Below are 24,599 nucleotides of genomic sequence, written 5' to 3' on the forward strand. Positions count from 1 at the left end.
CATTTCCTGAAATAAAACACATGCAAATACACAAACTACAACACATAAACTGGGGAACGTAACATAGACTATAACTGTTTAATACAACAAAATGTTGTTTAAATGGTGAGTGCTTAATGTTCCTGCCAGCCTAGTGTGCAGCCTAGTGTGCAGCCTAGTGTGCAGCCTAGTGTGCAGCCTAGTGTGGCGTACTCGCAAATGCTTCACAATTGATTTCTTTGTAGGCTATAATTTTTAAATAATTGAAATAATAGGTTAATTATAGCCTAAATAATGCATTTTCGGTTCCTTCTTACGCTGCCTGTCTTTTTCAGTGTTTGCATGCTATTTATTACAACATGTAGCCTATTTAAAACAAATGATGAACCCTTCCACATTCACCTCTTCATGTTGTTTATTGGAATGCATTTGGTGCCAATACTTCAAAACCAAATGGTAGTTCCAGGTAGTAACAAAAATAGATGGTTGTTGGTTCAATTGGAAATTTGAATGAATGGAGCGTATTTGGAGCAGCAGTTTTTCCCCCTCTGAGAGAAGAGTGTTTTTTTAGGGGTGCGGTTGGAAAGGAAGTGAAACACTGGACTGCTCAACTCTGCCCACATACTCTGCTCCACACCACTCTCACTTTCGTATCTTACCTAGTTATTTTCAGATCTCATTTGGCTCTTTTGTAGCATTGGCAACTATAGTATGTGTGTGTTTTCTATACCTGTTCACTCCTTTCACTGTAGGCTTTACAGACACTTCCCATCCCTTGGCTGCAACTCTTCTAATTTAGTGTACCCATGTGGAATTCCTGGTCTCTGGCAACGTTTGGAACGGTCAAGAATGCCGAGTTCATCTCAGCCTATGCAGCTCTTCAGTCCCTTGACTTTTTGGCCCTGACGTAGACAGGGATCACCCCAGAGAACACTGCTACTCCAGGTGCTCTCTCTTCATCTGTCTACGTTTTCTCTCATAGTCCGAGAGCATCTGGTCGTCGCGGTGGTGGCACAGGCTACTCATTTCTCCTAAGCAGAGATTTTAAATGTTTTCCCTCTCTTACCTGTCCATCTCCTCATTTGAATTCCATGCCACTCAAGTTTAAAATTGTTGTCATCTACTGCCCACCAGGTGTCCATAGAGAGTTCCTCAATGAGCTCGACACCTTGATAAGCTAATTTCCTGATGATGGCTTTGTACTTGGAAACTTCAACCTCCCAACGTCTGCCTTCGATTCATTTCTTTCTAACTCTCTCTTTCCCCTCGCCTCTTTTGAGCTCACCCTTTCGCAGTCCCCTCCCACTCACAAGGCAGGTAATACGCTTGATCTCATCTTTATTAGAGGCTGTTTGCCTGCTAATCTCACTGCAACCCCCCTCCAGGTCTCCAATAACTACTTTGTTTCCTTTTCTGTGTCGCTTTCCTCCAACCCTAGCCACTCAGCCCCTACCCAGATGGTCATGATCTTCGCTCTCCATCTCCCACTACTCTTTCCTCTTCTATCCTTTCATCTCTCACTTTTGCTAAATCTATCTCCCTCCTGTCTCCTGATTCTGATTCTTCGACCCTACTCTCCTCCCTTTCCGCATCCTATGACTCGGAACATCCCCATTCCTCCCGGCCAGCTCGGCCCTCCCCTCCTGGTCCGTGGCTGAGGGACTCATTGCGAGCTTACAGAACAGGGCTGCGGGCAACTGAGTGAAAATTGAGAAACTAAACTTCCGGAGGACCTATCATCCTTCTACTCCCTCCTCTACCTTTTCTTTATCTGTCTCCACTGCGTAAGCCACTTTCTATCACTCAAAATGTCAAGCTTCTGCCTCTAACCCTAGGAAGCTCTTTTCCACCTCCTCTTCCCTCCTCAATCCTCCACCCCTCCCCCTCCATCCTCTCTCTCTGCATCAACCACTTTGAAAAGAAGGTTGATGACATCTGCTACTCATTCCCTCAGCCTCTTGAGTCCACTAGTCCCACTCATAGAGAACTACCCTACGTCTTGACCTCTTTCTCTCCCCTCTCTTCAGATGAAATCCTGCGACTAGTGAGGTCCGGCCTACCGACAACGTGCCTGCTCAACCCCGTCTTCTCATCCTTCTCCAGACCATCTCAACTCATCCTTGACCACTGACTGTGTCCCCTCTGACTTCAAATTGGCCTGAGTTGCTCCCTTCTTCAAGAAACCAATACTCCTCTGACATAAAAAAAACGACGGTATCCCTTCTTTCTTTTCTTTCCAAAACACTTGAGCGTGCTTTCTCTGACCAACTCTTCTTGACCCTAACCAGTCAGGTTTCAAGACGTGTCACTCAACCGAGATTGCTCTTCTCTGTGACATGGAGGCCCTCCGCACTGCAAAGCTGACTCTCTCTTCTGTTCTCATCCTCCTAGATCTATCAGCTGCCTTCGACACCATGAACCGTGAGATCCTCCTCCACTCTCTCAGGGCTGGGCATCTCAGGCCCTGTACACTCTTGGATTGCGTCCTACCTGGCAGGCCTCTCCTACCAGGTGACGGGGAGAGGATGTGTGTCTGCACCACGTACTGTCACTACTGGTGTCCCCCAGGGCTCAGTTCCAGGCCCTCTCCTCTTTTCTCTACACACCAAGTCACGCGGCTCTGTCATATCTTCACATGGTCTCGCCTATCATTGCTATGTGGATGACACTAAATTACTTTTCTCCTTCCCCTCTTCTGACACCCAAGTGGCATCACGCATCTCACTGTCCATCTTCCAAAAACATCTGAAACAAGTATCTTAAATAATCCCACAGCACACAACCCCTCGCAACACCTCCTAACCTCTGGATAAGAGTGTCTGCTAAATTCCTAAAATGTCAAATGCAAATGTAAATTTGAGTCAACCAAACTTTTAAACTCCTCCAAGGAAACAAGATCCTGGAGTTCCAAGCTGGTCTGGAGATAATTCCAAGACCACGGTGCTAAAACACTGTTTGCCATGATCTGTTCTGATGCTTCAGTTCAAGGTCAGAATACACATAGAGAAAAAGTGCATAAAAAGGGAATTACGTTCCATTTAGCGCACTTAACTCAGGTTGGAACCCCTTCCCCCAAGAGCATGATATAAGATGACGAGGATTGCATAATAGCCAAAGTTGACATTTGCAGAGTGGATTAGAGTTTATGACTGTTGAAAATAACATATTACACCATAATTATAACCATCTATGGTAGAATTCTCTTGCTCGCATCTCTATGTAGCGTGTACTGTAGGTTTGTGCTGTCCTATCAATAAAATAAATGAATAAAGAGACAAATCTGAAGCTTTCATCAAATGACTGCCACATTTTAGTGTGGTAATTAATTGTAGTTACATTTCAAGGGATTTCTAGGGCTGTAAATGTGTGGGAAATTGCGGTCCTCAAACAAAATGTTGTCTGCTGACAAATGTCATCTCATTGTGATTCATAGCTTTGCCTGCATGCTCAGGTAAAATTCGATGGACAAATAAACTCACATCATGTGAGCTGAACATTAAATCTGAGCAGCACCAGAGGCATACTGTTGGCACGGTAACAGCAAGAACAATCTGTCTGTCTGCACATTCCCCTTCTTAGCTAGTTTTGGAGAGGCTAATGTGAGTAGGGCTGGTTGGGAGGATTACTCTTTCTGTGTCAGATTTGGACGTAGAGCCTGTCCCCCCATCCCTTCTAAAATAATTTAGCTTTTTCTTAAAAAAAGAAAAAGTGATTTTGCGGAGAGCAGCAGATAATCTGTTTTGCCAACATAACTGAGAGAGAACCCATTTACGCTATCAAGAGAAGCGGAGACGCTCTAATCCATAATCCACTCTTCATTTGTGATTGCTTACATCGGGAAATGACTTGCATGGTCCGTCAAGGGGGAGAATAATAACAAAGTATAAAGTAGCAAAGCTTCAACCTGTTTGTGTATGCACGGGCTGGCGCTGCCCACTCAACAGCAACGTCTATCACAGCGACTAATGGGAGCGTATGCTTTGCCTGGCGTCCACACAGAGAGGTGGCGGTGTGTGTATATGTGTGTGTGTATCTGTGTGTGTAGGCTGATCCAAGCTGTGAGCACACCCATGGATATCAGGCTTATCTTTGCTGTGGCTTAACTCATTTCTTAGCCTGTTTGCCAGAGCTACTTCCTCTGTTGAACCTAGGTTGAAGATGACAAAGGTTAAGACAACATGATTCTAATATCCAATAACTCTTTGCAAAATTGAGACCAGTGTTGCTAGTTAGCAACGATGCTAATAGTTATCAATGATTCTGGTCCAATTAATTAATTTATTTCTGAAAGCTGCCGTGTGGAATTATTATATTGTCTTAACTTTGTCATCTTCAACCTAGTGCTGAATCCCCCACAATCAATTAACGGAATAAATCAGATTTCACATACTACCAGGCTTTTCCCCATTTCCTTAGATCATGTTTACTAAGTCAACAGGGACACTATTTCAATGGATACATTACATACTGTACTACATAATGTATCACACACAATTATCCAGCTAAACAAATAAGGAAGCAGTTATATAGAGCAATATGTTTTACACTAATTGTAAATGATGTGCTGTTCATGTGAATGTCGTAGGTTCCATGGTCTATGTTAAGCGTCTAAGCCTTCCTCTGGTGTGTTGTAGGTGACCCAGGTCCCAGTGGAGGCCTGTGAGCAGTATGGGACCTGTGGAGAGTGTCTGAGCTCTGAGGATCCTCACTGCGGCTGGTGTGTCCTGCTCAACATGTAAGTCCACTACTACACTATTCTCAGAAGGCACAATGACCATGTTTTAAAACACAAATCACATCATTTCCCAAGAAAAAAGGAGTAAGAGGTCATACAAGCCCTCAAATACAAAATGATGCTACTGAGCACACAGATAACAGCCTGTCTGTCACTGCTGGTATGGAGGGGCAGAATGACTGAGATAATGGGGACAGAGCACAGAGGGATTACAGACAGAGAGTAGTGCAGAGGGTAACCAAATGGACTGCTGCAGTCTCTAGAACATTTAGGACTGTGAAAGAGGCTTATCTTCGACATCTTAATTATCTGACCGCCAGGTTAGTTTACGTAATAGAACAGGACAGAGCAGAAGAGATTCAGAAGATTCAAATCCAGGCAGTGTTTCTGAAAATACACCGAAACAGACCTCAGAAAGGATTAATGCATTATAATATGGCATTTGCATTTCAGCAATCTCTACGATCATCATTATCTAAATTGCAGCTCTTGGAGAGCCCTCTCTATGTTATCACCCCACTTGACTAGCAAAACACAGAACATATTTATCCTAATGACTTTATTCCTCATCTATTTTCATAAGTGCATTTTCTGCTCCAATTCCCATGATTATACTTGTATGTATGCCACTTCCATGAGCATACATACTGTCTAGCTATTATTCACTGTCTAGCTACTGTTCACTGAATGGTTTCCTAAGTGTAATAATCACCTTGTCTCTTTACAGTAAAACTGTTAGAAAATGTGACATACAGTCACTGTATGTTCCCACCCAAAGCAGGTTGAGGTAAAGCACCACGTGCCATATGTGTGTGTGTGTGTTTACATACACCTTAGCCAAATACATTTAAACTCAGTTTTTCACAATTCCTGACATTTAATCCTAGTAAAAATTCCCTGTCTTAGGTCAGTTAGGATCACCACTTTATTGTCAGAATAATAGTAGAGAGAATTATTATTATTATTATTATTTATTTCTCCTTTTGTTTCCTTTTCATCACATTCCCAGTGGGTCAGAAGTTTACATACACTCAATTAGTATTTGGTAGCATTGCCTTTAAATTGTTTAAATTGTTTAACAAATGTTTCTGGTAGCCTTCCACAAGTTTCCCACAATAAGTTGGGTGAAATTTGGCCCATTCCTTCTGACAGAGCTGGTGTAACTGAGTCAGGTTTGTAGGCCTCCTAGCTCGCACACACTTTTTCAGTTCTGCCCACAAATTTTCTTTAGGATTGAGGTCAGGGCTTTGTGATGGCCACTCCAATACCTTGACATTGTTGTCCTTAAGCCATTTTTCCACAAGTTTGGAAGTATGCTTGGGGTCATTGTCCATTTGGGAAGACCCATTTGCGACCAAGCTTTAACTTCCTGACTGATGTCTTGAGATGTTGCTTCAATATATCCACATAATTTTCCATCCTCATCATGCCATCTATTTTGTGAAGTGCACCAGTCACTCCTGCAGCAAAGCACACCCACGACATGATGCTGCCACCCCCGTGCTTCACGGTTGGGATGGTGTTCTTCGGCTTACAAGCCTCCCCCTTTTTCCTCCAAACATAATGATGGTCATTATGGCAAAACAGTTCTATTTTGGTTCATCAGACCAGAGGACATTTCTCCAAAAAGTACGATCTTTGTCTCCATGTGCAGTTGCAAACCGTAGTCTGGCTTTTTTTATGGCGGTTTTGGAGCAGTGGCTTCTTCCTTGCTGAGCAGCCTTTCAGGTTATGTCGATATAGGACTCGTTTTACTGTGGATATAGATACTTTTGTACTTGTTTCCTCCAACATCTTCACAAGGTCCTTTGCTGTTGTTCTGAGATTGATTTGCACTTTTCGCAAGTGCGTTCATCTCTAGGAGACAGAATGTGTCTCCTTCCTGGCTGCATGGTCCCATGGTGTTTATACTTGCGTACTATTGTTTGAACGTGGTACCTTCAGGCATTTGGAAATTGCTCCCAAGGATGAGGTCTTGGCTGATTTCTTTTGATTTTCCCATGATGTCAAGCAAAGAGGCACTGTTTGATGGTAGGCCTTGAAATACATCCACAGGTACACCTCCAATTGAGTCAAATTATGTAAATTAGCCTATTAGAAGCTTTGAAAGCCATGACATAATTTTCTGGAATTTTCCTAGCTGTTTAAAGGCACAGTCAACTTAGTGTATAAATTGACCCACTGGAATTGTGATACAGTGAATTATAAATTAAATAATCTGTCTGTAAATAATTGTTGGAAAAATTACTTGTGTCATGCACAAAGTAGATGTCCTAACCGACTTGCCAAAACTATAGTTTGTTAACAAGAAATTTGTGGAGTGGTTGAAAAACCTAAGTCTATGTAAACTTCCGACTTCAACAGTATATGTGGTGTGTTAATGTCTAAGAGTCTAGGACAGGAGAACAAACAGCACTATCAGGCCTAACATGGAGGGGGAGATGAAATAAAAGGGAATGAAAGGGCGCCTGAGATGAAATGGGTATCCAGGGGCACTTCAATTGATAAGAAGCTAAGAGGTTAGTATATATTCTCCCTATGGATACTGACTGTATCAAGGAGCCAACAGGAACAACAACCATCATTGGGTTTCCATTCTGCCTTCATTGTCTTGTAATTACTGTTAAGGTCTCTGTGCGCTTTGAAGGCTCCCATGAGATGTCACCCTCGACCACATCTGAGAGTCCATTAAACACTGTCTCATCCCACAGTGGACATTACACATGTGAAAGAGAGACACGCTCTATTGTTAGATCCCCGTCAAAAGGAAGTGTGATCGCTGAGAGATGCAACCTAGAGAGCCTCTAATTCTTTTAAAGGCCCAGTGCATTCAAAAACGTGATTTATCTGTGTTTTATATAAACTGAGTATACCAAACATTAGGAACACCTTACTAATATTGAGCTGCAACCCCCTTTGCCCCCAGAACAGCCTCAATTTGCCAGGGCATGGACTCTACAATGTGTCAAATGTTCCACAGGGATGCTGGTCCATATTGATTCCAATGCTTCCCACAGTTGTGTGAAATTGGCTGGGTGTCCTTTGGGCGGTGGACCATTCTTGATACACACAGGAAAAACAGTTGAGCGTGAAAAACCCAACAGCGTTGCAGTTCTTGACACAAGCCGGTGCGCTGGCACCTACTACCATACCCTGTTTAAAGGCGCTTAACTATTTTGTCTTTCCCATTCACCTTCTGAATGGCACACATACACAATACATTTCTCAATTGTCTCAAGACTTTAAAAATCCTTCTTTACCTTGTCTCCTCCCCTTCATCTACACTGATTAAAGTGGATTTAACAACTGACATCAATAAGGGATCATAGCTTGGATTCACCTGATCACACCTGGATTCACCTTATCAGTCGTGGAAAGAGCAGGTTTTCTTATTTTTTCGTATTCTCAGTGTATATTTCCATACTATGAGATTAGAATAATATTGTGAAAATTATTATAATTTTATTTTTGTGTTAGAGCTGTTTAAAAGGACCGTGTGAACTTTCAGCCTGTTTTAGTGGGATGGAGTTTTGGCATAACCTGTAAATTAGTAAATATACCGATAAGAAAGGGAGTTTCAAACCTCTCTGCCAATCTATTTTCAGATTCCCCTCCCCACTCAGACCACTCCCAGACTTTTGCTAAGAAGCTAATTTTGTTTCTTTTAGACTATTTTAATTTAACACAATCACGGTAAGGTACTTAATTGTTACTCCGAAATGATTTTATATTGAGATAAAAATGGTTGCATTGGGCCTTTAAGTGCAATGTTTGTGTGTTTGTGTGCATTTTGAATGTCTAAATCTGCACGTCCCAAGTTACCACAATTTCTCATTTGAAGAGATCTTCATAGTGGTGGCACAGGGCTACTCATTTCTCCTAAGTGAAAATGTTCTATTTTCCCCATCTCTCTCTTCATTTTAATTCCATGTTGTCGCTGTCACTTGTCCACTAAAGCTTAACATTGTTGTCATATATCGCCCACCAGGTGCCATTGGAGAGTTCCTCAATGAGCTTGACACCTTGATAAGCAAATGTTTACAACGATGGCTTACCACTCATCGTACTGAGCAACTTCAACCTCCCACTCCTTTCCTCTTTTGAGCTCACCCTTTCCCAGTCCCCTCCCACTCTCAAGGCAGGCAATGCTCTTGACCTCATCTTTACTAAATCCTGTTCACCTACTAAACGTACTGCAACCCACTTGATATTTCTGATCACTACTTGGTTTCCTTTTCTCTCCCTCTCTCCTCCAACCCTACCCACTCAGCCCCTACCCAGATGGTCCTGTACATCAATCTTCACTCTCTCTCTCCCACTACTCTCTTCTACTCTATCCTATCAACTCTACCTTCTGCTAAATCCCTCTCACTACTGTCCTGATTCGGCCTCTTTGACCCCACTGACCTCCATTTCCGCATCCTATGACTATCGCTGTATCTTTCCTCCCGGCCGGGTCGGCCCTCCCCTCCTGCTTCGAGGCTGAGTGACTCACTGCAAGCTCACAGAATAGGATGCCGAAATGTATTAACTAAACTCACGCACATGGAATTGTTCCAAAAGCCGATCTGTAACCCGCCAATAACATCAATTTATTTCCATAGTAGTAGGCTGTTAGGCTATTCCCATTCCCTGCTTTATATGGCCTGTTTAAGGCCTAAATGTCTCACCGCCCACAAAGCTTTATTGAAGTAGTAGCACAATTCAACACAACAAGCTTCTGGGTTTATAAAAAATATATATAATCTTGATTTGAAACGTTTCCTACTCACAACATGATTGTTCTGAAGCGCGGGTTGTAAGAATATTTTCATTCGACCAGCAATCCGATTTTTTGTGGGTCAACTGTGGGGAACCGTGAGTATCTGACGTGATGCAGGACTCTACCTTCAGGCTATGCTCAGACCTTACACTCCATCCTGAGCACTCCGTTCTGCCACCTCTGGTCTCTTGGCCCTCCCACCCCTACCGGGGGTCAGCTCCCGGTCAGTTCAGTCAATGCTCTCTCTGTCCTGGCACTTCATTTAAAAAAGAATGTGTATTTTCTACTAGTACTGATTTGCTGATAACTACAGGTAACTGACAAAATAAAATAAACATCAACAAAAAGTGTCTTAATAGGGCGTTGTGCCACCACGAGCCAGAACAGCTTCAATGCACCTTGGCATAGATTCTATAAGTGTCTGGAACTCTATTGCAGGGATGCGTTTTGTTGATGGTGGTGGAAAAAGCTGTCTCAGGCGCTGCTCCAGCAAGTGTTCATTTGGGTTGAGATCTGGTGACTGAGATGGCCATGGCATATGGTTTACATCGTTTTCGTGCACATCAAACCATTCAGTGACCACTTGTGCCCTGTGGATGGGGACATTGTCGTCAGCATTTTTATGCATGACCCTAAGCATGATGGAATGTTAATTGCTTAATTAACTCAGGAACCACACCTGTGTGGAAACACCTGCTGTCAACATACTTTGTATCCTTGATTTACTCCTTGATTTAGTGTTTCCATTAGTTTGGCAGTTATCTGTACTTTATTGAGGGAAAATGTACTTACCTCAGCTGTGATATGTGGTTGTCTCACCTAGCCAATTAGATGAATGCAGTAGTTGTAAGTCGCTCTGGATAAGAGAGTCCGCTAAACGACTAAAATGTCAATGTAAAATGTTAAGTAACCCTTACACAAAACACTCACTGCTTAAAATCCATTTATCCCATCGTACAACTGGATTTCCTTCGGCAGAGCAGACCAATTTCCTTAAAGGAAAATACCACGCCAAAACTATCTTGGTATTTGTTTCATTAGTCCAGTGTTGATACAGTCCCTAATTGTTTTGCATGTCAGCAATCAAGTTTTCAATGTATGGAACTTTCAATATGCAGAAAGTGTCACAGTATGATGCGTTTTGCATTGATGTTGTTTAGATGTTCCTTAAAGGAAAATGTTTATCTCACACCGGTGAGAATGAATAATGTCCTGGTTCCCATCTACAGGTGTGCCAGAAGAGACCAATGCCAGAGAGCAGAAGAGCCCTTCCGGTTCGCCACTGATATTGAACGTTGTGTGAAAGTTATCGCTCACCCAGACAGCATTGCCGTGTCAGCACACAGTGTGCCTGTAAGTCAACAGTTAATTATTTACTTCTGATCAAACTGATTCTGACATGTTCTGAGTCTTGATGGTGGGAAGAAGTCCTCAGTGTTTCATGATAGACCCGACTGTTCCAACCCAGCTATCTCTCTCTGCTCCTCTCCTATAGCTCCTGCTGGAGGTGAGCAATGTACCTGACCTCTCAACTGGGATCACCTGTTTATTTGGAGAGCAGACCGAGGTGGAGGGCCATGTCAATGGCAACAGAGTCATGTGCCTGTCCCCATCTGGCAAAGAGGTCCCACACATACCTGAAGGACAAGGTGACAAAATATATAGCTCCAACATAGAACGTATTGCTCTGTGATCCTCAGTGATACATATGTGACTCTTTTACAGAGGACCAGCAGTCTGAATAAAGCCAACTACTATACTACCAATCTCCTCCCTTCCCTCTGCTTTTCTCCATCAGACTGGTTGGGTGTTGCGCTGCGTCTGAACTCTAAGGAGACAGGTCAAATGCTGGGCAGTACAGAGGTCAAGTTCTATAACTGCAGCGTGCATCACACGTAAGTTCATTTCCCGGCCCACACGTTATCTGATGCATTCAAAAGATAGTAGGGCCCAACCTCATTAGGACATTGATGCGGACAACCCCACTTAAGATCAGGCAGATAGGTAACCCCTAAGTTCAAATGACCCATCCATTTTGATTTAGGTCAACCTAAGGCAGATAACCCCGCATTGTTAGCTTGTTTAGTTCTACTTAGTGTTTCTAGACTGGTTCCCTGAGGAACAGTGTACATACTGAGTAGTATGAGTACATACACCTAAACATAGTTCCCTGACCGTGACTTACAGGTCCACTTTAACATAATAGAAATACAGTCCAAAGCCAAATCATATCCGTTTGATCAAAATGAGGTGTCCATTAGCAAACTGGTCAGAGACAGTAGCTAGCTGTGATTAATATTTAAGTCTAAACAGCCTCCCCCTCCCCACTCTGCCTCACACAGCACAGCACAGTACAGCAGCATCACATCAGCCTCCATAATGAATTATCCTGTGTCTGAAAGGACCTGGCAGGCCAGTTCTATGTATACAGAGCTGTTACAGAACATACTGACTTACTGTGTGCTGGTGCCTAATACTGCTCTCTCTGCAACACTGCTGTATTAACAGTATGTGTTAGTAGTACAATGTTGAGGAAACAGCCTAACCTCTCCATGAACTGTATAATGTTCAGTTAACTGTATGTAATTAGGAACTTCCGTTCTCTAAGAGCATGTGCTTGGCCACAGAGTCTCTAGAAGCATTGGGATGTCTGTTGGCTGGTTAGTCATATGATGTGTGTAACATGTCCATCTGTCCCTCTCCTTGCACTGCAGGTGTCTGTCCTGTGTGAACAGTACCTTCCGCTGCCACTGGTGTAAATATCGCAACCTGTGTACCCACAATCCTTTCAGTTGCTCCTTTCAGGAGGGCCGGGTCAACACCTCAGAGGTAGCTACATGGCTACTGATAAACATACACCAGATTAACAGTATTTTCTTGTATAATGCACATGAACCCATGCTTTCATTCATCCATATTTCCAGAACATGTTACTCTTTAGGCAATCTATCTTTATAATTTAATAGACCTTGATAGACCCCTGCTGAGGTCCTTTGACTCTTGGAATATGTTCTCTAGGACTGCCCCCAGCTGCTGCACTCTGGGGAGATCCTGATCCCAGCAGGGGAGGTGAGACCCATCACCCTGAGGGCCCGGAACCTTCCACAGCCCCAGTCTGGCCAGCGGGGGTACGAGTGCGTGCTCCACGTCCAGGGAACCAACCACCGTGTCACCGCCCTGCGCTTCAACAGCTCCAGTGTGCAGTGCCAGAACAGCTCGGTACTGGGTGACCCTCTCTAACACTCCCCCTGGCACCAGCCTCAGCCTGGTTGTGCATTGTCCAGGACCATTATCTGTAGTCTAGTGAATTACATCTGAGCTAGTCTCTGAGAGCATTCTGAATCTGATCTCATCCCACTGAGATGAGCTCAGGTTTGCCATGTCTTGATCAAATAAGAAGTAGGTTGTCTGCAGCGGAATGACTAAAACATTTAATTTATGTCTGAAACCAAACGTTAGTGTCATTCAAAGGTGCATCTAGGTCCACGTAATAGGGACATAATAGGTTAACGTCTCAGATAGTCGACAGTGAGGATGAGTGTCAGACAGTGCTGTATAGACTACATGACACACAATCCATTTTTAATGCATCTATACCTCACTCTCCTATTTCACGTCCAGTAAAAAGCCAATTTTCCTCAGCACTAGATGAACAGCCTCTCCATTCCCCGCAAAGTCCTGTCCCAATATGGCCATGCACAGTGGAGAGGAGCAGACAGTGATCATAGAAATGACAGGTGGTTAAAAGCCTCATCTCTCTCTCTTCCTCCCTCTCCCACCCCTCTTTCTCTCCCTCTTCCTACCTCTCTCTCTCCGGCAGTACATATATGAGGGTGTGAGGATCAGTGACCTGGCAGTGGACCTCTCCATCATTTGGAATGGCAATTTCATCATCGACAATCCAGATAAGATTAAAGGTGCCTCTGCCATCCATCACTGTCTGCCATGGCTGAGGAGTGGAAAGCTCTTACTCTGGGATGGATGGGGTTTAGCCCATGCCAAGGCTTTCACTCAGCCTTGGGAGAACGTTCACATGGCACTCTCTACTGTGTTATTAGTCCTAGCCAATCATCTGGGCTGTGAGGATGGACTTTTGTGTTTACCATTTTGATTTCTCACTAACTCTTAGATCTCTCCATTATCCTGCTTGAGTGTGTATTTGGTTTTAGAATAGTGCCATTCAATATCTAAATACTGTCAAATTTACACTGACTGTACAAAACATTAGGAACAGCTGTTTTTTTCACAACATAGACTAACCAGGTGAAAGCTATGATCCCCTATTGACGTCATGTAGATGAAGGGGAGGAGACAGGTTAAAGAATATTTTTTAAGCTTTGAGACAACTGAGACATGGATTGTGTATGTGTGCCATTCAGAGGGGGAATGGGCAAGACAAAACATGTAAGTGCCTTTGAACATGGTATGGTAGTAGGTGACAGGTGCACCAGTTTGATTGTGTCAAGAACTGCAACACTTCTGGGTTGTTCACGCTCAACAGTTTCCAGTGTGTATCAAGAATGGTCCACCGCTCAAAGGACATCCAGCCAACTTGACACAAGTGTGTAAAAGCATTGGAGTCAACATGGGCCAGAGTCCCTGGGGAATGCTTTTGACACCTTGTAAAGTCCATGCCCCAGTGAATTGAGGCTGTTTTGAGGCCAAAGGGGGGTGCAACTCAATATTAGGAAGTGTTCTTAATGTTTTGTACACTCAGTGTACAAGCACTGAATGTAATTCAACTGCGGTCCTCCTGTATTCCACAGTGCACCTGTATAAGTGTGGTGCCCAGCGGGACAGCTGTGGCATGTGTCTGCGGGCTGAGAGGAAGTTCCAGTGTGGCTGGTGCAGTGGAGAAGGCCGTTGCACCATGAGGCAGCACTGCCTGCCCATCAGCCCCTACGCCAGCCGCTGGCTCGACGTGTCCACCAGGAACGTTAAGTGTACCAACCCACGCATAACTGAGGTTAGTCAGTCACACCCTTATCTTTTACAACTAACCCCTACTTTAACCTTCACCATTATCCATCATATGGCCTTAGTGATAAGAGGCCATCTCAGAAATAACCAGTAAAAACCATTGAGATCAGTCCTTAGACATAAGCAAGACTGGTGGTAGCTTGTGGAATAGACACCGGCTGGAATGCGGTTTTAACGAATCAGCATCGAGGATTGTATAAATAAGACTATATCAGACATACAGCTTGTGCCAAATTAATGCAACCTTAAGTTATGCCCTATGCACCCTATTTTGTGGGTGGCAATGAGTGTTCTTGGCCCCAACACACTGTTCATTTTTTAGAATGAGAGAGACACAGTAGGTCAGACAGCCACAGAGAATTACTGCTCCAACTTCAAAGAGCCATGAGCCTTTGAAGTCCCTGTCACATTATTAGTGTTTCAGTGGCAGTCTGGGAGTGAATTGATTCAGACCCGGACTGCTACTGCCTGCTGCTGGGAACTGGGAGAGCACTGCTCAACAGGCCTGAAGGCTCTTTGTGTGGTCAAGCCATTTTAGATAGAGCCTCTGCATAGTTGTTTTTGTGCATAGTGATGCAATGCATTAATCTGTTATCATGTATTGAAAATATTACACTACTTGTGTGCTGCCACCATAAATCTGTTCCTTCTCCATGCCCTCCTTGCCTTCCTGTAGGTGAGCCCAGTGGCAGGGCCTCCAGAGGGGGGAACACTGGTCACCATCCAGGGCCTGAACTTGGGCCTGTCCTTCTCTGAGCTGGTGGGCAATGTGGAGGTGGCAGGGGTTCAGTGTACCCCACAGGAAGAGGGCTACATCACTGCAGAACAGTAAGAACTAAAACGTAGAGATGCACCCAGACTCCACATAGCCTTAACACCAAAACCTAACCCTAGCCCTAAACCTAACCCTAACCCTAAAACTAACCGTAGCTCCTAACCCTAAACCTAATTCTAACCATAACATTAATTCTAACCTGAACCCTAACCCCCCTAGAAATTGCATTAGACATTTTGGGGACAAACAAAATGTCCACAGTTGGTTTTGTTTGTTTACTACTCTTGTGGCAACTTCTGGTCCCTACAAATATACAGTTGAAGTCAGAGGTTTACATACACCTCCGCCAAATACATTTAAACTCAGTTTTTCACAATTCCTGACATTTAATCCTAGTAAAAATTCCCTGTCTTAGGTCAGTTAGGATCACCACTTTATTTTAAGAATATAATAATAGAATGATTTATTTTTGCTTTTATTTATTTCATCACATTCCCAGTGGGTCAGAAGTTTACATACACTCAATTAGTATTTGGTAGCATTGCCTTTAAATTGTTTAACTTGGGTCAAACTTTTCGGGTAGCCTTCCACAAGCTTCCCAAAAATAAGTTGGGTGAATTTTGGCCCATTCCTCCCGACCGAGCTGATGTAACTGAGTCAGGTTTGTAGGCCTCATTGCTCGCACACGCTTTTTCTGTTCTGCCCACAGATTTTTCTACAGGATTAAGGTCAGGGCTTTGTGATGGCCACTCCAATACCATGACTTTGTTGTCCTTAAGCCATTTTGCCACAAGTTTGGAAGTATGCTTGGGGTCATTGTCCATTTGGAAGACCCATTTGCGACCAAGCTTTAACTTCCTGACTGATGTCTTGAGAATTTGCTTCAATATATCCACATAATTTTCCAAAATCATGATGCCATCTATTTTGTGAAGTGCACCAGTCCCTCCTGTAGCAAAGCAACCCCACAACATGATGCTGCCATCCCCGTGCTTCACGGTTGGGATGGTGTTCTTCAGCTTCTAAGCCTCCCCCTTTTTCCTCCAAACATAACTATGGTCATTATGGCAGAACAGTTCTATTTTTGTTTCATCAGACCAGAGGACATTTCTCCAAAAAGTACAATCTTTGTCCCCATGTGCAGTTGCAAACTGTAGTCTGGCTTTTTTATGGTGGTTTTGGAGCAGTGGCTTCTTCCTTGCTGAACGGCCTTTCAGGTTATGTCGATATAGGACTCGTTTTACAGTGTATATAGATACTTTTGTACCCGTTTCCTCCAGCATCTTCACAAGGTCCTTTGCTGTTGTTCTGGGATTGATTTTCACTTTTCGCACCAAAATGCGTTCATCTCTAGGAGACAGAACGCGTCTCCTTCCTGAGCAGTATGACGGCTGCGTGTTCCCATGGTGTTTGTACTTGCATGCTATTGTTTGTACAGATGAACGTGGTACCTTCAGGCATTTAGAAATTGCTCCCAAGGATGAACCAGACATGTGGAGGTCTGCAACTTTTTTTCAGAGGTCATTGCTGATTTCCTTTGATTTTCTTCAAGATGTCAAGCAAAGAGGCACTGAGCTTGAAGGTAGGCCTTGAAATACATCCACAGGCACACCTCCAATTGACTCAAATGATGTCAATTAGCCTATCAGAAGCTTCTAAGACCATGTCATCATTTTCTGGAATTTTCCAAGTTGTCTAAAGGCACAGTCAACTTTGTGTATAATCTTCTGACCCACTGGAATTGTGATACAGTGAAATAATCTGTCTGTAAACAATTGTTGGAAAAATTACTTGTGTCATACACAAAGTAGATGTCCTAACTGACTTGCCAAAACTATAGTTTGCTAACAAGAAATTTGTGGTGGTTGAAAAACTCCAACCTAAGTGTATGCAAACCTCCGACTTCAACTGTAGTTAAACACGTCCACACACACAGACACGTCCACACAAACACACACACACACACATACTATAACTAATGATGAACATAAAGATATACAGGTTGCAGCAGGCTTTCTTTAGTGTGCTGAGGAGTAGAGAGCAGAGCTGTTTTGTGTGCCGTTGTGAGGCTGACGGCACTGCTGTAATTGAAATGCGCCGCATGTCACTGACTGCAGAGACAATCTGTTAGCCATGTGTTTCTCTCACAGCCATGTAATTCGATTGGGCCATGGATGAAGGGACCTTATTTATATCCTTGTATAAAAAAGGAACATGCCAGCAGAAAAACTGAAAACTCTCCTGACAGCAGAGGGTGGAGAGAAGAGGACTCATTGGGTCCTGTTGTCGGGGTGAAAGGTTTATCCCTAAGACTTAGCAATACTTTTCTGTGACTATTAATTTAGACCCCATACAGTGCTTTAAAACATGTCATTACAAACATAAATGTTATTGTAGGTCAGTTTGTATAATGACTTATTCATTGCGTTCTACATTATCTTATTGACCTGACAGGCTAACTGATTTATCGAGAACACACTGTTGCCATGGTGATGGAGGTAATGGTGGGTAGTGGATGTGGTGGAGTTTATTATTGCTGTTATATTGGTGCTTTTGGTTTTTCATTAGGAAGAGAGATGGCCCTCCATATTGAACTACCACTTCTATGAAAGTCTGCTTCAATCACATTGTCTAGAGAGCAACAGAAAACAGCACTTTTTCTTCAATTGAAAAACGTGAACAGCACAGTAATCCCTTTATCTCCCTCCTTTCTCTCTTCCTCCCTCCTTTTCTCCCTTTCTCCCTCCTTTTCTCCTTTTCTCCCTCCCTCCTTTTCTCCTTTTCTCCCTCCTTTTCTCCTTTTCTCCCTCCCTCCTTTTCTCCTTTTCTCCCTCCTTTTCTCCCTCCCTCTCTCTCTCGCTCTCCCTCTCTCTATCTATATTTCTATCTATCTCTCTCTCTATCTCTCTCTCTCTCTGTGTGTGTGTGTGTGTTCTGACAGGATTGTGTGTAAAATGGCCTCTACGTCTCAGGGAAGTGCACCTGGTCCAGTCCAGCTATGTGTTGGTGAATGTAGACCAGAACTACGAACTCAGTCCTCCCAGCTCTACTCCTTTGAGGTATGATCTGCATCTTAAACCATACATAGAACACATCTCTCTACCACAGTATTATTGCTTTGGAACAGTTTGTTCTCATACACTATCATATGAGTCATCAACAAAAAGTCCACAAAGTAGCATAACATGTGGAATATTGCGAAAATTATTTTTTCATAGACCCCTACCATGGTGGGACTGACCCCTGGCCGAGGGCCTGAGTCTGGGGGCACTAAGGTCACCATTGTGGGGGAGAACTTGGGTGCTGGGAGCAGTGTGAACGTTACCTTTGGAAACCAGACTTGTGAGCTGTACAGGTGAGTGCACAGGAACAAGCCAACCCGAGAACACTCTACTGAAGCTCCTACAAAGACCCTTATATAAAAGTGGGGACTTGATGAAAGTGCCTGTGGAAAGGCTGAAAGCCAGGACAGTGCATTGTTTTCTACTCTTATTTTTAGAGATCTATTTAAAGATCAAAAAGGGTCCTCATTGTGAGTCTCAGGAGGGTGAAGAAAAGGCACCATTAGCTAGAAATCCTCTAATTACTATGTTTCATCTCTAACGAGGGAGGGGCAGACCATAATGCTCACTTGCCCTGCATTGTAATGTGCATAACTCACTGTAGTAGAGTTAAGATTCCCACCACGGTAAAGAGCAGGTACAGACAGAATCAAGGGAATTGAACCCTATTGGTATTCCTTGTTGGTTTTCCCAGGCGGACCATGTCGGAGATCGTGTGTTTCTCGGCACCCTCTGTGACGGGCGCCACCCTGGTGCAGGTCAGTCTCAGTGTAGATCTGGCCATGGTGCCAGGAACCCTGGGCTTTGAATACATCGAGGATCCCACAGTCCAGCGCATCGAGCCAGAGTGGAGCATCACTAGGTACAACAAACCTCCCAGCTAATAAGTTGTGTGTCCAACCTGATATTTTGATAATATTTTGATAACCTCCTATTTATGCCCCCCCACCCACCCCCTCCATTTGGTTCATCTATATATTACTGAAGAATAAGGTGAGTGAAGGTGCAAGGAACCACAGCAGCCTGCTCTGCTGGCCTTCCAGTCACATATTATGCATGATGGTTGGTGCAAGGCTGTATGTGACTTGACACGGAGACAGCCAGCCAGGGAGAAGTGGTGCAGCGGCATGGCTACTGGCTTTCCACTCTGTCAACTGACAGGGGATTTCACAGACTTATAATCAAAGTCCCATCGTCTCATCATCTGTGTGCAGTCGCACCATGTGGCCACCTAGGCTTAGGTATCCTTTGAAGTGTGGGAATGATTGGATTCGTCTCAAGCTGACTAGACAGATGTGCCCCTTTTTCATTTAGTTTCTCTCTTCTCTTCAGGTGGGTCTCTATTCCCACACTCTCAAACATTTTGGAGCTCTACATGATATCGCGGCTAGTTTGTTTGTGTTAATGGCATCCACATATATGTAGCACAATCATGTAGCTTTCATGAAATGCCAGCCATGGATACCTGATAGATGAATAAATAGGAAGCCAGCTGGCAGAACCGTTCAATCTGGCCAGAACAATTAGATGTTTTCTTAGTACCAAAGCACAGTTCAATGCAAATTAGGTGCTTTTGATAACGACAGGAAGCAGAGGAAACTGTTTATCTTGGCTCACCTATTCTGAGGCTTTTGATAACGACAGGAAGCAGAGGAAACTGTTTATCTTGGCTCACCTATTCTGAGGCTTTTGATAACGACAGGAAGCAGAGGAAACGGTTTATCTTGGCTCACCTATTCAGAGGTGTTTGATAACGAAAGGAAGCAGAGGAAACTGACAGTTTATCTTGCTCACCTATTCAGAGGCCAATATGGATGTGTATATATGTGAGTGCGTTGTGTTTCATAGTGGACACACTACCCTGATGGTGACCGGGACCAACCTGGATGTGGTGCAGGAGCCGAGGGTCAGGGTCAAGTACGCCGGCCACGAGTCTGTCAATGTGAGTCTGTCCACTGATAACATAGTAGGATATCTCTTTCTCCTGTCCAGTATCTTGTATAGTACTGATAAATGGTGGCCAATTATAATTTCAAAACTTTTGACAAATATTTATCTTTGCATGTCTGTCACTGTCTGTGGATCTTTCCCCAGGTGTGTAAGGTGCTCAACACCACCACGATAATCTGCTTCGCTCCCTCCCTGAAGGCAGAGTACGCACTGGAGCAGGAGTCAGTGAAACACGTGGAAGAGTTTGGTTTTGTTTTCAACAATGTGCAGGCCCTGCTCACCTACAACAGTACAAGCTTCATCTACTACCCTAACCCTTACCTGGAGCCCCTCAGCTTGTCTGGGGTGCTGGAGCAGAAACCTGGCTCCCCCATCATACTCAAGGTAAGACAGCCCAGCCCAGCCTAGGGCAGCCCGTAACTGTAGCACAATTGTCATTAGATGATGAGTTCTATCTACTGACCTGATGGATGTGGGGTTTCCCTTTCTGTGTTGCAGGGGCGCAACCTGGTGCCCTCAGCATCTGGAGGGGCCAGGCTGAACTACACTGTGCTGATCGGGGACACACCCTGCTCACTCACCGTCTCTGACACACAGCTCCTCTGTGAGCCCCCAAACCTCACAGGCCAGCACAAAGTCCTGGTCAGTCATTCTGTCTGTCTAAGTCCAGATCTAGATAAACTATTAAGTAAAATGCAGCTTGACCAAGGTCAAACAAATGTATAAAAGGAAACTATTGTTCAGTATGGTTTCCCTGTCTGTTAAAGTCTATTTGATTTATGGCCTTTGTACATGTGTGTTTATGGTTTATTGCCAATGTACAGGTCCAGGTGGGTGGTCTCCACATCTCTCCTGGTGCAGTCCACATCCGCTCAGACAGCCTGCTCACCCTACCCGCCATCTTCAGCATCACGGCTGGAGGAGGCCTGCTGCTCATCATCGTCTTCATTGTCCTATTGGCCTACAGACGAAAGTCGCACGAGAATGACCTCACTCTCAAACGCCTGCAGATGCAGATGGACACCCTGGAGTCTCGGGTGGCTCTGGAGTGCAAGGAAGGTGAGTCTGACCAGCACGTAATCAGACAACTGAGAAAAATATAATGCTGATAACTCCCAAATTGCTAGAATACGGACTAAATTCCTCCAATCATTCTCATTCTTTGTAATTGTGCCCAGCGTTCGCTGAGCTGCAGACTGACATCAACGAGCTGACCAGTGACCTGGACAGGGCTGGGATCCCCCACCTGGACTACCGCACCTATACCATGAGGGTCCTCTTCCCTGGCATTGATGACCATCCTGTACTCAGGGAGCTGGAGGTAACCAACCATTACCACCACTACAAACCTGGCCACACCTGACCCCTTGTCATCTACTTTAACTGTTAATGATTTGTAGAATCAGAATATCTAACCAACACAACCAATATGGCATACATAGGTGAATCATTTTACAATTGGGAGACAAAACGGATCATAAGCCCGACGCAAGATCCCTCTACTCTCTAACTGAGGGTTATGTGTGTGTCTCTGTGTGTGTAGGTGTCTGGAAGCGGGCAGCAGGGTATGGAGAAGGCCCTGAAGCAGTTTGCCCAGCTGGTGAATAACAAGGTGTTCCTGCTGACCTTTATCCGTACTCTGGAGCTCCAGCGTTCCTTCTCCATGCGTGACCGTGGCTACGTGGCCTCGCTCATCATGACTGCGCTGCAGGGACGTCTGGAGTACGCCACCGACGTGCTCAAACACCTCCTCTCTGACCTCATCGAGCGCAACCTGGAGAGCAAGAACCACCCCAAACTACTGCTGCGCAGGTACAGATAGATAATGCTAGAGCAGACAGGTGAAAGACAGGAGCAGTGACAGTGGAGAGAGGGAGAGGGAGAGGGGAAGGAATGCAGTGTAGACAGCCATTGTCAGTCTGACTTATCCTCTGTGTGCCAATCATGAAACATTCAGCCGTAGCGCACGTTTCCTCCCCTCTACCTTGCTTTCTTCTGCACATTGTTTTTCCAGGACTGGGAGAAGCCTGCTAAATCCTTCATAGGAAAGTTTGGGGGAGCACTCGGTCTGAGACACACTCATTAAATATAGGGATAAGTTAACATGGGAGGCAGCAAGGCTGACCTTGTTAGCCCAAACATTCTGCACTCATGAAAAGACAATGAAATGCAGGCAATGAGAAAGAAGTGACAGCCAGGTATATAAGTATGATGGACAGAGCATGAGCAAGTTAGGAGGCTGCAATGCAGATATATGGTTAACTCTAAAGGGAGGCAAAGGGCTAATATTTAACAGTTATCTTTGACGTTGGATTGCTTTATCAGATATAAGATACACGTATGTTTTTAGTGTGGTATTTGTCTATTGATACATAACAAATCAGTTAATCTTGCACACACAGCATTTGATGATGGGATGAGTGCTGCTGACACAGAGAAAGGACATAATTATGTCATGGCCCAAATAGGTTCTATTCTATAGCAGCGGCACTCCGGTTTTGGTGTGTTAGTCCTCTGAGACCATGCAGAGCAGCATGTTACTTTTACATAAACATTGTTTGTTTTTTAACCTCTTAATAAGCATTTTGTCTATCTACATGATCAGACCAATCTACCTTTAGACATCTACCTGTTAAAAATGTATCCGTCTGTCTCTTTCTTGCAGAACTGAGTCAGTTGCAGAGAAGATGCTGACAAATTGGTTTGCCTTCCTACTTCACAAATTCCTTAAGGTAATATCAATGACTTGGAACCACTGCAGATGTCAGCTTGATGTATTACTGCAATCCTCTAATGATTGTTATTGATTATACACCTGATGGATTTCTATGTGCATTTGGATTACACTTGTGCCCCATGATGTGTGTTATGAATATGTTTTATGAACAATGTAGAGCAATAATGTTCACCTCAGAGGTCAAGCAGGTCTTATTGGTCTCTACAAATCAATGCTAAGCAACTTGGAGTTTAGAGTTGATGACTCATGCTCTGTTCTCTGAATCGCAGTCATACGGGGGTGAATAGCTCACAGGCATGTCTCTCCTCTCCTGCCTCTCTCAATCCTCTCATCCTCTGTTCCTCCCTGGACAAAGGAATGTGCAGGTGAGCCTCTCTTCATGCTGTACTGTGCCATCAAGCAGCAGATGGAGAAGGGACCTATAGACTGCATCACCGGGGAGGCGCGCTACTCCCTCAGTGAAGACAAACTCATCCGCCAACAGATTGAATACAAGACCCTGGTGAGTCAACATACCACACAACAATTTGTCTTAGATGTCAGATTCCATTAAAACCACTTGGAATATTTTCTCAGTTACCACCATGATAGTGGAAAGCTTGCCTACATGTCGTTCTGCCCCTGAGCAAGGCAGTTAACCCATTGTTCCCCGGGTGCTGAAGACGTGGATGTCGATTATGGCAAACCCCCGCACCTCTCTGATTCAGAGGGGTTGGGTTAAATGCGGAAGACACATTTCAGTTGAATGCATTCAGTTGTACAACAGACAAGGTATCCCCCTTTCCGCTTACAACACAGCTGGTAGGCAATATGCTGTGCTCTGTAAATATCAACTCATGGTGCCCTTATGTTAAACCGCTGAATAAGGGAGAATTATTTGCTTGATAATAAAACAGTAAAGAGCCAAAAGAGCCAAATAATATTTTACATGCCTTTCAGTGACACAATCAGCTGAGAATTTAATGAGATTATTTAACCAGGGCCAGACAGTTCCGGTCTTTGCTTGGCTACTGGGGGAAATGGTCTGTAGCTAAAGCAGAAGTTGGGTGCAGCAGCAGTGTGCCTCATCCCCCAGGCTGAGAGCAGCCCAGTGACAAGATGACACCTCTCTGATCGCCCTGTCGGAGAGGTTGTGTTTCATTACCCGTTTAGTGCCCTGCTGGAGCTGGCAACCCAGCATCCAGCTGAAAGTGTGAAATTACATTTCTGGCCAAAGCTGTGAAAGTGATGGCACACAATGAGAGACTCCTCCATGCAGCCAGTAGACCAGTGTATAGAGAGGGACAGTAGGTAGTGCTGACATCTCTCTCTCTCTCTCTCTCTCTCTCGTCCCTACTCAGACTCTGAGCTGTGTAAACCCAGACAATGAGAACAGCCCTGAGATCCCTGTCAAGGCGCTCAATTGTGACACCATCACCCAGGTGAAGGAGAAGATCCTGGATGCTGTCTGTAGGAACATGCACTTCTCCCAGAGGCCCCGCGCTGCAGACATGGACCTCGGTGAGTCAGACTGGCTCCAGTCGGAATTCATGGATGACCTACAATAACTGATAATGAGATAAACAAGTGATTTTTCTCTGTCTGATTGTTTGACTTATTGAGGGACTCATAGATGTACC

The 24,599-nt window shown here is 44.3% G+C and overlaps 1 protein-coding gene across 3 annotated transcripts in view; it reads left to right on the top strand.

Moving 5' to 3' along the window:
• The window catches only part of LOC110494461 (plexin-A2), a 66,736-nt gene that overhangs the window by 36,700 nt on the left and 5,437 nt on the right, over positions 1 to 24,599 (top strand). For 2 of the 3 annotated variants that reach the window (XM_036950522.2, XM_090205926.1), the window contains exons 5-25: positions 4,614 to 4,714; positions 10,706 to 10,829; positions 10,972 to 11,125; positions 11,275 to 11,371; positions 12,191 to 12,305; positions 12,495 to 12,695; positions 13,297 to 13,393; positions 14,243 to 14,442; positions 15,133 to 15,284; positions 18,173 to 18,290; positions 18,450 to 18,586; positions 18,988 to 19,155; positions 20,142 to 20,235; positions 20,388 to 20,627; positions 20,742 to 20,885; positions 21,068 to 21,302; positions 21,422 to 21,564; positions 21,787 to 22,055; positions 22,909 to 22,975; positions 23,336 to 23,482; positions 24,321 to 24,480. In XM_036950522.2, coding sequence (XP_036806417.1) covers positions 4,614 to 4,714; positions 10,706 to 10,829; positions 10,972 to 11,125; positions 11,275 to 11,371; positions 12,191 to 12,305; positions 12,495 to 12,695; positions 13,297 to 13,393; positions 14,243 to 14,442; positions 15,133 to 15,284; positions 18,173 to 18,290; positions 18,450 to 18,586; positions 18,988 to 19,155; positions 20,142 to 20,235; positions 20,388 to 20,627; positions 20,742 to 20,885; positions 21,068 to 21,302; positions 21,422 to 21,564; positions 21,787 to 22,055; positions 22,909 to 22,975; positions 23,336 to 23,482; positions 24,321 to 24,480 — 3,163 coding nt within the window. Of the gene's footprint in view, positions 1 to 2,374; positions 2,491 to 4,613; positions 4,715 to 10,705; positions 10,830 to 10,971; positions 11,126 to 11,274; positions 11,372 to 12,190; positions 12,306 to 12,494; positions 12,696 to 13,296; positions 13,394 to 14,242; positions 14,443 to 15,132; positions 15,285 to 18,172; positions 18,291 to 18,449; positions 18,587 to 18,987; positions 19,156 to 20,141; positions 20,236 to 20,387; positions 20,628 to 20,741; positions 20,886 to 21,067; positions 21,303 to 21,421; positions 21,565 to 21,786; positions 22,056 to 22,908; positions 22,976 to 23,335; positions 23,483 to 24,320; positions 24,481 to 24,599 lie in introns of those variants that run through there. The other variant, XM_090205927.1, reaches the window with a different exon arrangement.

This window comes from Oncorhynchus mykiss, chromosome 17, assembly GCF_057628025.1.
Source record: "Oncorhynchus mykiss isolate SJ-2025 chromosome 17, ASM5762802v1, whole genome shotgun sequence".
Lineage (NCBI taxonomy): Eukaryota > Metazoa > Chordata > Actinopteri > Salmoniformes > Salmonidae > Oncorhynchus > Oncorhynchus mykiss.